Source organism: Hipposideros armiger, unplaced genomic scaffold (assembly GCF_001890085.2).
Source record: "Hipposideros armiger isolate ML-2016 unplaced genomic scaffold, ASM189008v1 scaffold_76, whole genome shotgun sequence".
Taxonomy (NCBI): Eukaryota; Metazoa; Chordata; class Mammalia; order Chiroptera; family Hipposideridae; genus Hipposideros; species Hipposideros armiger.
This window is the reverse complement of record NW_017731426.1, coordinates 787612-802090: the sequence shown is the minus strand read 5'-3', so window position 1 is coordinate 802090 and position 14479 is coordinate 787612. Positions and strand designations below refer to the sequence as shown.

The 14479-nt window shown below is 39.8% G+C and overlaps 1 protein-coding gene across 3 annotated transcripts in view; it reads left to right on the top strand.

Moving 5' to 3' along the window:
- Positions 1–14479, top strand: part of DUSP16 (dual specificity phosphatase 16) — a 78673-nt gene that overhangs the window by 35332 nt on the left and 28862 nt on the right. For all 3 annotated transcript variants that reach the window (XM_019643312.1, XM_019643310.1, XM_019643311.1), the window contains 2 exons: positions 4720–5313; positions 6291–6429. In XM_019643312.1, coding sequence (XP_019498857.1) covers positions 5086–5313; positions 6291–6429 — 367 coding nt within the window. In that variant the 5' untranslated portion in view covers positions 4720–5085. The remainder of the gene's footprint in view (positions 1–4719; positions 5314–6290; positions 6430–14479) is intronic.

Below are 14479 nucleotides of genomic sequence, written 5' to 3'. Positions count from 1 at the left end.
CTCAGCTCGGGCTGACTCGAACCGCTGTTGCTCAGAGCTCAAACTCTTGAGCGAGCTCTTAACCAACTGAGCCACTCAGCCGGCCCTCATTAAAATATTCTTATACTTATGGTTCTCTGGCATAACTAGTTTAGCAGTATACTTTATTCCATTGATATTCTTGCAAAGTTGGATGCAGAGTGAATTTCAGTAAATAAAACTCTACTGATTTCCATTATAAAGTCATAGGTACATTTCCACAGATAACCGAATGAAATCTAAAACATAAAATAATTTGCACAGTGGCTCTGGTTAAGGTTACTAGTCTTCAGTATGATAAATACTAGTTTATTTACTTTTTTTTTTAAGAGAAGTAGAAAGCTTTATTGAATGTGTAGAGAAGGGTTATTTAGTTGTCTTTTGAAGAGCCTGCTGCCTCCCAGATTTCCTTGATGGTAGGCTGGGACGCTCTGCAGCCTCACCCTAAATGTCTGCTCTCCTGGTCTCTGGCTGCATCTTCTGGGCATCAAGGTGGGCCAGCCTTGCCTCCCCCAAACCCCCATCCCCAGCCTGTTTCCTAGTCAGCCTAGAGGGCAGCGTGGCTGGAAGGCCTTGAGCACCTTCCTCAGGGCCAGTAGGAGTGGAATCAGCAGCGGAGTGACACAGCCGGAAGCCAGCATAGCCTCGACAAGTCCTTCAGCCTCTTGTAGGAGGCTTTAAACCACAACACTGGTGGCTTCTTGACCTTCAGCAGCCCTGAGACCACCATAGGTGTCCCCTTCTCCCGGGAATTCATGGTGCCACCCTCTCTTTGTGTGAAACAGCCAAACTTGAAGCAGGGTATCCTTTAAAAGATAATTCCACACATCCATGAATGTGCACTGTCACATTTTAAATTTCTCTTAAGTCAGAGTAGTTCGAGAGGATGCTCTCTCATTAGGATGCCATAAAACAATCTGCTGACCCTTCAAACACACTGTTACAAATTGCTTTTCAGCTTTTAGGTTCTTAGGTAAACAGCTGATTGAAAAGGTATTCTAGGGAAAAAGAGGAGTTATTTTTTAAGGTTAAATGTTTCCACAGTTTTATTTAGATTTCCAATAGTGCATTTATGGAAGACCCATGGATATACAGATTGTATCACATTTTTTTTTTTTTTTTAAGATTTTTACTGGGGAATTGGGGGATGGGAACAGCGCTGGGGAATTGGGGAAGTGGAACAGACAAGTTGCTGTCCTTTTGTTCTTCAGTCTAGTTGTGGAGGACGTTGCTTCACTGGCCCAAGTTGGCACCATCGTTGTGCTCTTCCCGGGCGAGGCAGATCAGTTGCCGCTTCTGGACGGCCGCTCACTGCGGCTGCTGGCTGCTCACTACACATGGTAGCCCATGGCAACCTACTGCAGCAGTGGCTGCAGCCTACGCTGTCACAGGCCACTCAAGGCAGCCCAGCTCCAGGTTGAGCTGTTGTTCAGCATCTTAGCTGTAGAGGGCAGTGTCACTGGCCCTCATATGTGGGATCCGAACCGGGGCCCTCTGGTGTCCCAAGCCAGCTCTTAATTAACCCGCCACTCGGCTGGCCCGGGATTGTATCACATTCTAATTAAATATGGAAAATAGTCATATTAGAATATTTACGCAAAGGAAAAGGCAAGGTGCACAACAATGTATATACTGTGTAACCAGTTGAAAAAAGAAGGAAAAGGAAAATAATTTGTGTTTTATTCTATATTCATTTAAAAAAAGTCTTCGGAAGAAATCAGAAGAAACTGTTAACAGTGGTTATCAGTTAGAGGGCCGGGGAAGGACCTGGGCAGATGACGGACAAGGGCGAGAGAAGGATTTTCAATGTAGGGCAGGAAAAGGATTTTCAATATATTCATTTTTTTCACTTAAATGTGTTTTGTTTGTTGGAGTTTCCATATCATGACAGTTTTTAACAGCTTTATTGAAATGTAACACACAATAAACTATATTCATAGTATGTATATATTTTTATACCTTTCTTTGAACCATTGCAAATATTACATATTAAAAATGGAAAGAAATTAATTAAAACTTTAAAAATTGGTTAAGTAAATAGATAAACAGCAAAGCAGGCTTGCCCTGGGTTTTATTATGTGGACCTGGGCCTTTATGGTTCAATCTAAGATTTTTTTTTTTTTACCTCTTGCAGAAAATTTGTGTAAGGTTTAGCTTGGTGGTTTTACCAACAATATAATATTCTTTTTAAAATCCTACCTCATGGAAAAGATTTTGAAAACAAAACGGTCACGTCCATGTCCCTGATCTCAGGGTATTGACGTTCTTCAGAATGAACAGTGAATGTGGTGACATTTCTAAATTAAGATGAGGACTTAACCAAAACTCTCTAGCTGTAATTAAACTAGGTTTAGGGCCATTGTTACCCGTCCTCCACACCCCCTTGGCAGGGCTCTGCCTCTCACATAATCGATTTGGGACTACAGAGAATCAGACTTTGGGCATAAAGGAGTAATAGGAGGGCTCCAGCTGGCCTCGGGACAAAGTAACAGAGTGTAACTTTATCCTCATTTCACTTCCACTCCTTTGCTTCATCCTCATATTAGGGTCACTTTGAGCAGATCTTTGCTTGGTTAGGGAAAGCGTTGTTTTGTATGTGAAACTACTGACTTGTTCTCTGGGTAAGAATGACCATTTTCTGCCCAGTAAAACTATTTGCCGTAGCCTATCTTTGGTTTTAGTGATTTGGGCTTATGAGGTTTGGCTGAAGGGAAGCAGATGAAAACTTTCTAATTCAACTTTTGCATGTTTGCTGTCTTCTCCCTCCCATTGTCCCTCGATCTGCTAACCCAGATAACTGCTTTGTCCCATCCTGATTTTATCTGTTCGAGGAGCCAATCAGACTCAGAGACTCAGTGCCATTGTTAGAGTCAACTTGCTCTTATTCTCGGATTTCCACTTTCTGTGCCACCCGGGCACCCTCATGGACAAGTCGCGTCATTCTTTCTCATCCAGTTTCATTATGGGAACAGGTACTTAGGGAAAACAGGGTAACCCAGTAGTAGGAGCCCTGGTTTGGAATCAGACAATCTGAGTACAGGACCTTACATTGCTGTGAACTGTGTCACCGAGTAGTCAGGACTTGATTCAGTTTTGTATCCTTGGCAGGTGCTTTGCAAATGTATTAGTTGATTGACTAGGACAAATTCTCTGCTTTAGTTTTTTCTGTTGAAGATAGAGATGACTTTTGTACTACATTGCCATTAAGCTATACTAAAAATAAATACATTAATATAATGAAGACGAGAAATGGACAAGTAATGTATTCTGTGGAGCTGATGTGTGAAATGTAGGGGTGGGTGAGGTGATGAACTCAGGTGCCTTCAGACTGTGTGTCTGGCTCTGTATAAAGGATGGAGTTTGGCTGAAGCTGGGCTGCAGGAGGAGGGAACTGCTGCTGTTTTTATTTGCTGAGTAGTGTCTTAGATTCCAGATGCAAGGCTTTGTTCACCATTTTTCCTCTTTCTCTATATGACGTGCAGTTGCTTTTTTACCTACTCACTTTAGAGAACTTAGATAATTTTGTCCTCAAAACAAACTTTGTGAGGATACAAGGCCAATATTCTATCTACATTTTATAGATGAGGAAACTGGCTCAGAGAGGTTATATCATTTATCCAAGGTTACATAATATGTAAATGGCAAGGCCACTTCTCTTTATGTCCTGTTACCTCTTTATACTTCACTTTCTAATTTGTAAGTCTAAAATTAGGAAATCGGACCCGATGATGTTTGAGGGCTCTACCATCCTGATCTGAAATCAGTTAATCAAATATTTATTCAGTATCTTAAATTGTTTTGGAACAAGAAGGATTTTACTTACAACAATGTACATTGAGTATCTTATGTGCAAAGCACTGTGGAGGTAAGAAATATAAAACCTCTGCCAGCAAAGAGTTTATCCTCTAGAAGTTGAATGCCACATACTCCTATGTGAAGGGTCAGGGAGCTCCAGGGGGTAGTGGTTTGGGGAGACTGGCCAGGGTCATAGCTGAGAAACTACCTTGGATGGAGCTGGGTACATCACAGGCCCCATAAGTTAGCTCAGCATTGGTATGACAAAAGTATCAGCCATTTTTGTCCTCTCTTCTTTAAAAGACAGCTGACATTTATGGAACCTTCTGTTTTCTCTGCCTCTTCTCTTCTCCTGGCGGGCAATTAAAGGAATGTGTGCTGTTTGTGCCTTGCTGTGTGTCTGTGTGCGCACACACAGTCGTACCATTATAGTAATTCTCAAGCCATCAGAAAAGATTTTTTTTTTTGGGTCCTGATAATTGGTCATTGGTACCCTGGTCCTAGGCTGTTGTTCTTTTGTGCTATTTTAAAGAAATAAGCGAAGAAAATGGAGGAAGCTCATTTGGAATAATAATTCTTCAAGCCGCTCTTTATAGTTCTTTTAATTTCATGCTATAACTCATTTAGTTCTGGGCCCTTCGTGATTACAATTCATGACTATGTCCTGTTGTTTTGTTTTCTTTGAGTTTTCATATTTGAGGTAAAAACTGCATTATCATTAGTATGCTTCCCTGAAGCCATACCTAATTGTTCCTTTTGTTTATTTGTTCAAATGAAACAGTGCATCAAGTATGGAATTAGATTAATGGGGTAAATATTATGAATCATACACTCTCTCTAATCTGATGCTCTTTCCTTTCTTGACCCTCTTTTTTGTTTTCTGTCTGTCTTTCTCTCTTCATGTAGGCTTTTCAGCCCGGTGTCAAGCTGTAGGAGCGAGGGAGCAAAGGTAAAGAATGATGTAATGCACTGGCTGCCCCAAAGCATCTTTTGTTGTGGAATGGTTATTCCGGTCATCTCTTTATGAATCAAATGTGAGGGGCTGCTTTGTGGAAGAAGTCCTTTGCAAGAGCCCATCAACAGGAAAGAGAAAGAGACATTCACTTGGAGGGCTCTTGCTGAAAATGGGTTTAACTCTCCTTTTGCCAGTCACCACCAGCCTGACCTCATACATTTTTAGTACAATGGAGTGGCTGAGCCTTTGAGCACACCACCATTACATCATCGTGGCAAATTAAAGAAGGAGGTGGGAAAAGAGGACTTATTGTTGTCATGGCCCATGAGATGATTGGAACTCAAATCGTTACTGAGAGGTTGGTGGCTCTGCTGGAAAGTGGAATGGAAAAAGTGCTACTAATTGATAGCCGGCCATTTGTGGAATACAATACATCCCACATTTTGGAAGCCATTAATATCAACTGCTCCAAGCTTATGAAGCGAAGGTTGCAACAGGACAAAGTGTTAATTACAGAACTCATCCAGCATTCAGCGAAACATAAGGTAAATGCTTTCTTCCTCCCCCCGCCCCCCTTTTAAAAGAAATAGACGCACTGAATGGGAATAATTTTAAATGAAGCCTCATTTTTTAAGGGGAAAAAATAATCTGAGGAGTTTGGTTTCTTTTAAACTTTGGTACCTTATGATACCTTAAAAGAACCTACTTACCGTATTGTCACATTTAAGAATATTTTTAAACTGTACAGAGAGGTTAACTTGTTTTAACTTGGTCAAGTGCTGTTTTCCAATTAATGGCTTGCTAAAATTGTTTTTATTAATTTAAACACTAATAAAAAGTTATAATTAATACATTGTATTAATACTTATTAGCAATTATGTATTATGTACTAGTATATGAATTATTGATAATATAGTAATACATTATTTTGTATTATCTATAAACGTACTGAAAGGAAATTATTCTTTTCAATGGGCTTAGAAAGAAAGTAGAAACTATATTAGTGCTTTTGATTTTTGGGAATGTAAGTTAACATTGGTCAAGACTTTAGGATATTATCTTCAAGGAATTATTCCTAGGATACCAACATGTCATCTTTGTGGTAGGTAAAGCTATTTCTTTTCTTCAGGAATAAAAATGAGTTCATGTTTTACTTTTATTAAACAACTGATTTTGTTGTTGTTATGTGGAAACCATTTGTAAATGTTTCTTTAGTTCACATACCATGTTTATTTTGCATATTATTTTGTTTTACATGCTTTACCCTTTTATAGTGTTAAGGATTTAAAACCAAGGAGTTTTGAGCACATCTATACAGAAATAGCATCAAATTGCCTTTTACAAGTTGTTTTTTACCAGCATTTAACCCATTTGTATTGTGCTTATCCAGTATGTTGACCGCATCTGATTTTTATTCAAATTATTAATTGAAATCAGGAAGCGGTTATTTGCTTTTGTACCAGTGGTTTCTGGGATTGTTTTTCTCACTGTCCTTCCTAACAGCCTCACACTTGCGTTTTAGGTCGACATTGATTGCACTCAGAAGGTTGTAGTTTATGATCAGAGCTCCCAGGATGTGGCCTCTCTGTCTTCAGACTGTTTTCTCACTGTACTTCTGGGTAAACTGGAGAAGAGCTTCAGCTCCGTTCACCTGCTTGCAGGTAAGGCCCGTGGTAGAATTGAAAGGAGCTCCATGACTAAGCAGTTATTTTACAGTGAGCTCAGAGTACAGTAGATCATCACAACTTTGAGGTTTTTGTGTACAGTGATTTGTTTATAGCTTTTTATTGACGTAACTATTCTGTTGAATTTGAATACTGTCATCCTTCCACGGTGGCCAACGTATTCTTGACTTAGCTCAAATGCCTCTTCCTGTGGTGTTTATTAGCTAGAAGTGCCACATAGATAGGTTTGTGTGCCTGTATAGATAGCTCAAAGCCAGCTGCTTCTGTCCAGAATTTTTCCATTCACCTGTGATACAAGAACACCAGATGCTCTACATCTGAGCTCCTGCTCTTAGTCCCCTCCCCCTGTGGTAAGAAGCAGGCCAGTATTCCGGTGTCAAACTCCTATTAAACATTTATAGTTAAAGCAGACTCCAGTGATAAGATCACGATTCTTGGACATTGTGAACAACGAGGACGGAAGAGAATGTGTGTAGGCTATTTCTTCTCATAATTAGGAGGACTATTTTAAAACTTATTTTGTATTTTTTGTTTGTTTTCACAACTAAAAAAAAGTCTCAACTTTCAAATGCTAAGCAACCAGATGATTTTATAAAGTATATGGGAAGACTAAATATTTCACATTTGCCCTAAAGGAGAGTGGTGTGGGAGTTCCAGCTCATCAAATTCCAAAGCAGACTTTGCTTCCCCTGTTTGCAGACACTACTAAAGCCTTTTCACTCACACGGGCTCACAGAGCCGGGAGTACAGTTTGACCATGCACAGTAACCTTTAACCCAAAGCTGCTGCGTCTGGCAGACTCGACCACAGTGATAGACAAGAGTGCTTTTAAAAACGTGATCTAAGAAAAAATATTGATAGTATCATTTTCACACCTTTAGTCTTTTGTTGTAAGGAAGGTACAGTGAGCTTGATGTTATTGGCAATTATTAGAAGTATGTATAAAATTTCAGTTTTAAGAAAGTAAGATTAATCAGTTGTTGGTGTGTGAACAGTTAACCTCTGTGCAGGTTTAGGTAAGATTTCCATGTCTCCATTTCTCTCATCAGTCAGCCTTTGCTTCAGTTCCCAAAGAACAAGGGTATTTTCCTGTCTCCTTCAGATCATCTATTGCCATCTTTCGTTTATGCTGTGATTCTGTTCGATCTCTCTATTAGTATACTTAAGTGAAGCCAGTTTATGTTAGAACGTAGTTTTCAGAATTCTGTAACTGAGAATTACAGTGTTAGATTCTGGCTCTTGTTGATAGGCACGTTCTTTTACTGGGAGTATTAAGGTGTTAAGTATGACAGCTGTTACTAGAGTTCCAGTAAACTAGGTTGGTGAGTTGAGGGAATTCATTCCATGTTTCTTGTAGCCACTGTGAGGGACTTGACTTTGCAATCCTAGTAATGGGGCCAGAATATTTCCTAAAGTGGGTACACCAAGATATGCTTCATGGCAAAGTCATTGTCCCACCTCCTGCCTCCCTCTTTTCTGAGACACTAGTCCCTTTTGGAGGTGGTCTGACTTGACCTTTGGCCAAACAGACATTCCCGTGCAGGACTATGAGCTCATGTTGAGCTTCTAGCTTAGGTATTGTAGTTACTTACGTACCCTTTTTTCCCTTTACCAAAGAGCACACCTTTGTTACCTAGGAAGGTTCTTACCAGTCGTGTGTAGCTTTGGGAGGGGCACTCATTGGGCAAAGAAGAAAAAGGACTCAGTCTTTTCACCTGGGTCAACCCTAGGGACACATGGAATGACACACTGAGTCAGAGCACCCTCATGTCCCCACTTCATGCAGGAAATGTTTCCTAGGCCTAAACACAAGTCCAGATCGAGATAGCACCAAGAACCACACTGAAAAGATGGATAGCACCATGTCTTCATCCACACCCTAGAATCCTGTATTTCTTTTAATTTATGAGGTGGCTTTAGGGACCTAGATTACCTTGTTTAGGAGTTTCTGAGCAGCCAGATCTCTTATGACCTAAAAGAGGGTTCTGGATGGTTAAAAGCCTCCCCAACCATCTGAAAGCCTCTGACCAGTTGGCAGTTACCTTGGTTAGTGTGTCTGTTCCACAGAGTAGACAGAAAAGTAGAATAAGTGCACGAGGATGCTGGGAAAGATATGGCCATCCATTCTTGGCAGACTTTTCTTGCCAAGGTCCAGTTGGCCAGAGGATGTTCCAGGGGTGTGAGAAAGGACACATCCACAAATGTTTCTTAAATATGTTGCTTTGTGGGGGTTGGGGGAATAACCAATGAAAAGCACGCTAGCTTCTCACAGGTGCAGCGGGAAATTGCAAGGTCACTGGAGACAATTTTCACTACAAACCACCCCTGTTGCTTTCAGCAGTTAGAGATGCTTGTCAGCCTCATGTGGATGGGATAATAGACAAAGTGATTCCTTGGAGTAATTTTTCCATCAGTTTAGAACTTTCACTTTGAGATTTTTCAGGAAGAGAATATCAGACATGTGAGATGGTTTTTATGGTCATTATATGTGGAAGTGAAGAATGGTGGCCCAAAGTTCAGTCACATTCTCAAGGTTCCCTTACCCAGAGAAAAATGACTTTGGAGAAAGGGAACAAGAGACCTCCCCGAGAAACTGATAGAAAAAGCATTATAATGAGTTCTTGCCCTCAAACATGAGGAGACCCAAACTTACCTGTAGGACATAGTGACATGGACATAAAAAAATGAAGGCTTATTGAAGGAAGGGTGCATTAGATTAGGGGAAATTTTACTGGAATGCAGTGGGCTTAATTCATTAATATGGACCAGGCTTTGGGGATGGGGCTAGCCTAGTAAAATTCAGCTTCTAACCTGCAGGTGGAACGGTTCTTTTAAGCCATTTTGACAGCTGTTTACCAGTGAGACTGGATTCCCAAGCCTTCTAACACTGAAACTTAGAACCTGGTTCTGCAGTGAGCTTGACCTGTGCTGACCACATCTGTGGGCTTACTCTGCTAGGACCTCGACCCCTGACTGGCCAACTTCCTTTTCCTAAGCCCAGCCAGTATTCTGAACAAAATGATTACTTTGAAAGCCATATGCTGTGCTGTCACAAGTCTTTCATTTAACCTTGTATTGTCAATTACCATTTTCATTTGTTAGCTTAACTCCCTTACTGGATTCTCTTCTTCAAGTTGAGGACTATGGCTTTTCATCTTTATGTTTCCCACAAAGCCTAGCACTTCTTAAATTTTTAATGTCATTTGATATATAAGTTAGCTTACATGTAGGTTTATACCGTTTATATTTTATATGATTCATTTTATTAGCTTAGAACATAAAGGATTGTATTAAACAATAATGAAACTAATCTGGAAGTGTAGCAAAGCTTGAGATGGTTTTGAAGTAAGCGATTTTCTAAGTGTATTTGTTCATTTCAGATAGAGCAGAGCTGCTATGGTAAAAGTATCTAAAATGAAAATGTTTCCATCTGTTTAAGTAGATTTAAACATAATTTTAAGATTTAATAAAAATACTCCTGCAATTAAACAATGCTAATGTTGGTGATCCTTAAATACTGAACTTTGATAAAGAGTTATTAGCTCTAGAAACCTAGGTCCACTCACAGAAAATACAAGTTCTTGAATCCATATGAGTTGAGAATAGTTGAAATAATGTATTTATATATTTATATATGTGTATATATATTTATGTATATAAAGTTATTTTTATATATTATATATATTTACATTTACATGTAAATTGATTGTTTTATTTGGGCATTAGTCTCCCAATAACTAAGCCAAACTAAACCATAGCATTGTTTCATCCCCACCCCCACTCCCAAGGATTAAAATGTTTAATCATCAGTAGCAGCCTCATTTTAGCAAAAAAGAATGAATTTGGATCCCTTTGGAAAGTTCTCCATCATCATTGATGGATAGACTTAAGAATGTGAATTAATGGAATGACAGAATGTAGTGACATAAACATTTGTTTCACAAAAATTACTTTATAACTGAGGATCCTATTATGAGGATCATATTAGATAATGTATGTGAAATCTCTATAATAATAGCCTTTTAAAAAAAAATAAATTATTATGAGTTAGAAAACAAAATAAAGAGTTGCCAACATTGACTTATTGATAACTTTTTTGGTCTTGTTAACCTTCAGAAAACTAGTTCTTTTTAAAAAATAATTTTGTTTCTTGTCCTTTACTTATTTACTACGTATCACTTTATTCTACTTGCCTTTGTCTATTATATTTCTAAGGCTGCCAGATTGAAAGTAAATATAGAAGAAAGAAAAACTACTAAATTTGGACTTTTATTTTGTGCTAATAGAGAAAAGAGAATAAATACGTTAATTTAGTAAAAAGATCAACCTACAGATGAAAAATATTGTTCTATTATTTCCCTCTCTTTCCTTACTGGTATAACTCTGAGTAACAGCCCAAGTAAAAACTGCTGAGTAACAGCAGTTTTTAATCCTACAGCACTCATTTCTATCCTGTGATGAGGTACAGGATAACCCTATAGCAAAAACCATAAATGAATCACAGACTTCAGCCCTTTCATTTACAGATGAGGAAAATAACAGGGTCCTTGAGTGACTCTCCCAAGCCCTCCCTGTTCTCACTGTGTGCTCAAGGCCCATATCCACAGTAATTCCAGAGTCTTCTGGGATTTCATCAGGAGGCTGGACTGGGGAGTCAGGGGTGCCCATTTCAGATCAGGCTTATCCTGAAAGGTTCTTTTTGTGATAGCTCTCAATTTCAGTCTCTGTGGATTTGGGAGTCATATTCTTACTTCACATTTTATGGAATGAGTAATGTATAAAAATATCCTGTATATTAAAAAAAAAATTAAAACATTAAGTTATTTTAACCAGAGAGGATCATCAAATAAAAGTCTGACCACTCTGTTCTATACTGAAGTCTAGCTCTGAAGAATGAAAGAAAATACCATTTATTATGTGTGCACTTACATTAGGTACATTGCTAAGGGCTTTTATAAACATTTAGTCTCTGAACACAGCTAAGGTCTTAGATTAATGTTTGCTATAGTTAAGGGCCAAATACACATTTCTTTGGTTTGAGTTAGATTTGCTGGTGTAGTGAGAGCTAGGAGTGAATAAAAATGTATTTGACTCTACACATTTTCGGTTTAACAGGGATCTGGATTCAGTCAGCAGTTCTGTGTAATAAACATATAGCTTTGGTGTAATGGAACCAATTTCTGTCCTTCCAAGTGGAAGTATATATAGTAAAGCCTGATCTTTCTGGTTATAGATTTTGCTGTACGTGCTATTGTTATTGTCATTTCTATTTTCTAGTTTGGCATCTCTTCTGTCTCTTTGTCCAGAAAAGGGAAATCTTTAATCATTTCATTTCAAATCCTGTAGTGGTTGGTAAAAGAGAGTGATATTAATAATTTTCAGTAAAAGTACTACAGTTATTCAGGAATTGGCTGTTTGCATGTTTAAAAGCCACAGTGACAGAGAGCCATTGAAAACAGACTAAAAACAGGTGCTGTTTTGCCCACTGGTTGCCATATATTTATTTGCTGGCTCTGCTCTGAGCTTCCGTTTGCATGAGGCTATCCAAACTGGATCATCTTTTCTCCAATTGCTACCTGCTAGTGTGTGGTAAGCCAGTTTATGTCACTTCCCAGCTACCAGTGGCTAAGACATAATGCCTGAGGCTGCAGACCAGACTAAAGATAGTTCCTCAGTTCCTCATCCTGTTATTTTGCACAAGCCAGACAAAAGCACACTAGATGACAACGGTGACATCAGTCTTCCCTTGCCCCAGTCATGTCATCTGTGTGCTCTGGAGAAACACCAGGTCCAGACTTTTTCATTCAGTCAGCCTCCCCTCTCTGTGTTTGATAGGCACTTTTGTGGTTGGGCACAGGGCTGGGCTCCGAGGGGTGGGATACCAAAAAAAGAAGGCTTGCCCCTGCCCTTGAGAGCCTAGCAGTTAATTTGGGAAACACATCTAAAGTGAATGAAACAGAGAAGCATGTGGTCATATGCTAAACTGTGTGATATGATGAGGGATGACTCTGTGTAGTCTGCAGAAGTTCGGGAAGATTTGATTACAGCAATGGAATTTTAATCAAACCTTCAAAGATGAGTAAGATTTGAGTGGAGAGGGTCCTTGGCCTTCTAACAAGCGTGAGAAACATGATTAAAAATGTCAGGAATGAACATAGATTGTACGGGGCAGCAAGAGTCTAGAGTGGATTTTTTTGTGAAGAGGAGTAATGGGAATTGAGAGGAAATGAAATAGTTATGCAAGTCCTTTAAACCATAAGGGTGAATTTGTACTTTGTTGTAGTGGCCATTGTGAGCCATTGGCGATATGGCTGCAGCACCTAGTCCAGACCTGTTGGTTCAGTTAGCCTCTCCTCTCTGTGTTTGATAGGCACTTTTGGGGATGGGCCCAGGGCTGGGCTCTGAGGGGTGGGATACCAAAACAAACAGAAGGCTTGCCCCCTCAGTCACCAGATCTTTCTTCTGCCCTCTCTGCTTTTCTTCTCTTCTGCTACCAATTAAGTCAAGTTAATATTCCTCACATTGCTCCAGGAGCCTTTTAAATGATCTTCTCACATCCTGTGTCTTGCAATCCATTACTCACACTAGAGCCAGATATTTTTATTTTATATTTTTAATGCAATCCTGATTATATCACTTCAGTTTAATACGCATCAGTGCTCTTAGGATAAATTCTAAAATCCTTAACTGACTCATAAGGCCCTGTAGTGGCTGGCTCCTGCCTGCCTCTGTAACTTCATCTCATGCTATTTTAAGCCCTCAGTCTGCTTTTTGTGTGTTCATTCTAGCGCTTTAGGCCTATCTGAGTGGTTCTAAGCCTGCGGCATCAGTCTCTCTGGGCCTTCACAGAGGCCCTCTCTTTTCTCCCCAGCTCACCTAGGTGTCTCCTGCTGGATTCATTGAGATTGTCAAGCCTCCCCTAGGCAAAGTTAGCTTTCTCAGTTATATACACTCCTTTGGTCACCTACCATCATTAGTTAGTTATTCACCTAATTATTTGGTTACAGTTTGTCCCACTAAACTCTCAATTCCAGAGAGGTCCTCTGTCTTGGTCACCACTGTCCCCATCACCTAGCACGGTGTCCAGCTCACAGTAGGTGCTCATTAAATGTCTCTTTGAACTTATGTGTGAATCCCTATGGTCTCTAGTGTTGTTTGGTTGACTGGACAGGTATCAGGCAACTTCCTCACTGCTCTGTGAAGTCTCCAAGGAAGCTGTGCAGTTGGCCAAAGAGGACTGTTGACAGAGTGGAATACACAACAGGGGTCATATGGGAGAGTCTGCTACAGGGTAGATCAGAAAGCTCTGAGCTTCAAGTAGAAAAGCCTGAGAAATGAGTTGTTTGGTGATTCATGGACAGATTACAAGTTAGTCAAATTTGATTCCAGAGACCAGACTCATATTCCCTTTTCCTCTTGACTCATAGCATTGTCTCCTGATTCACAATCTCATTTCGTCGTGACCTTTGATGATCACTGTAGACATATCCAGCGGCCACTTCATCCTCATCTGGGCTATGATTATCGTTGGTCTGCTTGGTTTCTTAAGGCACGTGCCCCTGCTTCCCTGAGCCATGGAGGTATTACTAGGCTCTCCAAACCACTGGAGTCCTGAGCCACTTAGGGACATAAGAGAAAATTCCCCCTCTTACCTTTCATGTCAAGTTCCCTGGATATGGCAGAAGCACACTGAGGAGGATGTGTTGTTGCTTTTGGATGATCAAAACAGCATTCACCAATTCTACCTTTTTTTCCTTTTGTAGGAGAAAAATGTTTTTCTTGTCCTGTGCCCCCTCTGTCACCCTGAGAATCTTCTGGGGCATTGTGGTTTAGGAATAGGAAGCAGATTCTGGGCCCTCTCCCATGCCAACATAGCTTTCGGCTTTGAATGGAATCAGGAAATCCTTTTGAACACCAAAAATATACAAGACTTATGTCCATCAACAGCTATTCATTGTAACAAGGAAGGATTCAGTAAATATTTACTGAATTCTAATTATGTGCCAAGCACTGTGCTAAATGCTGA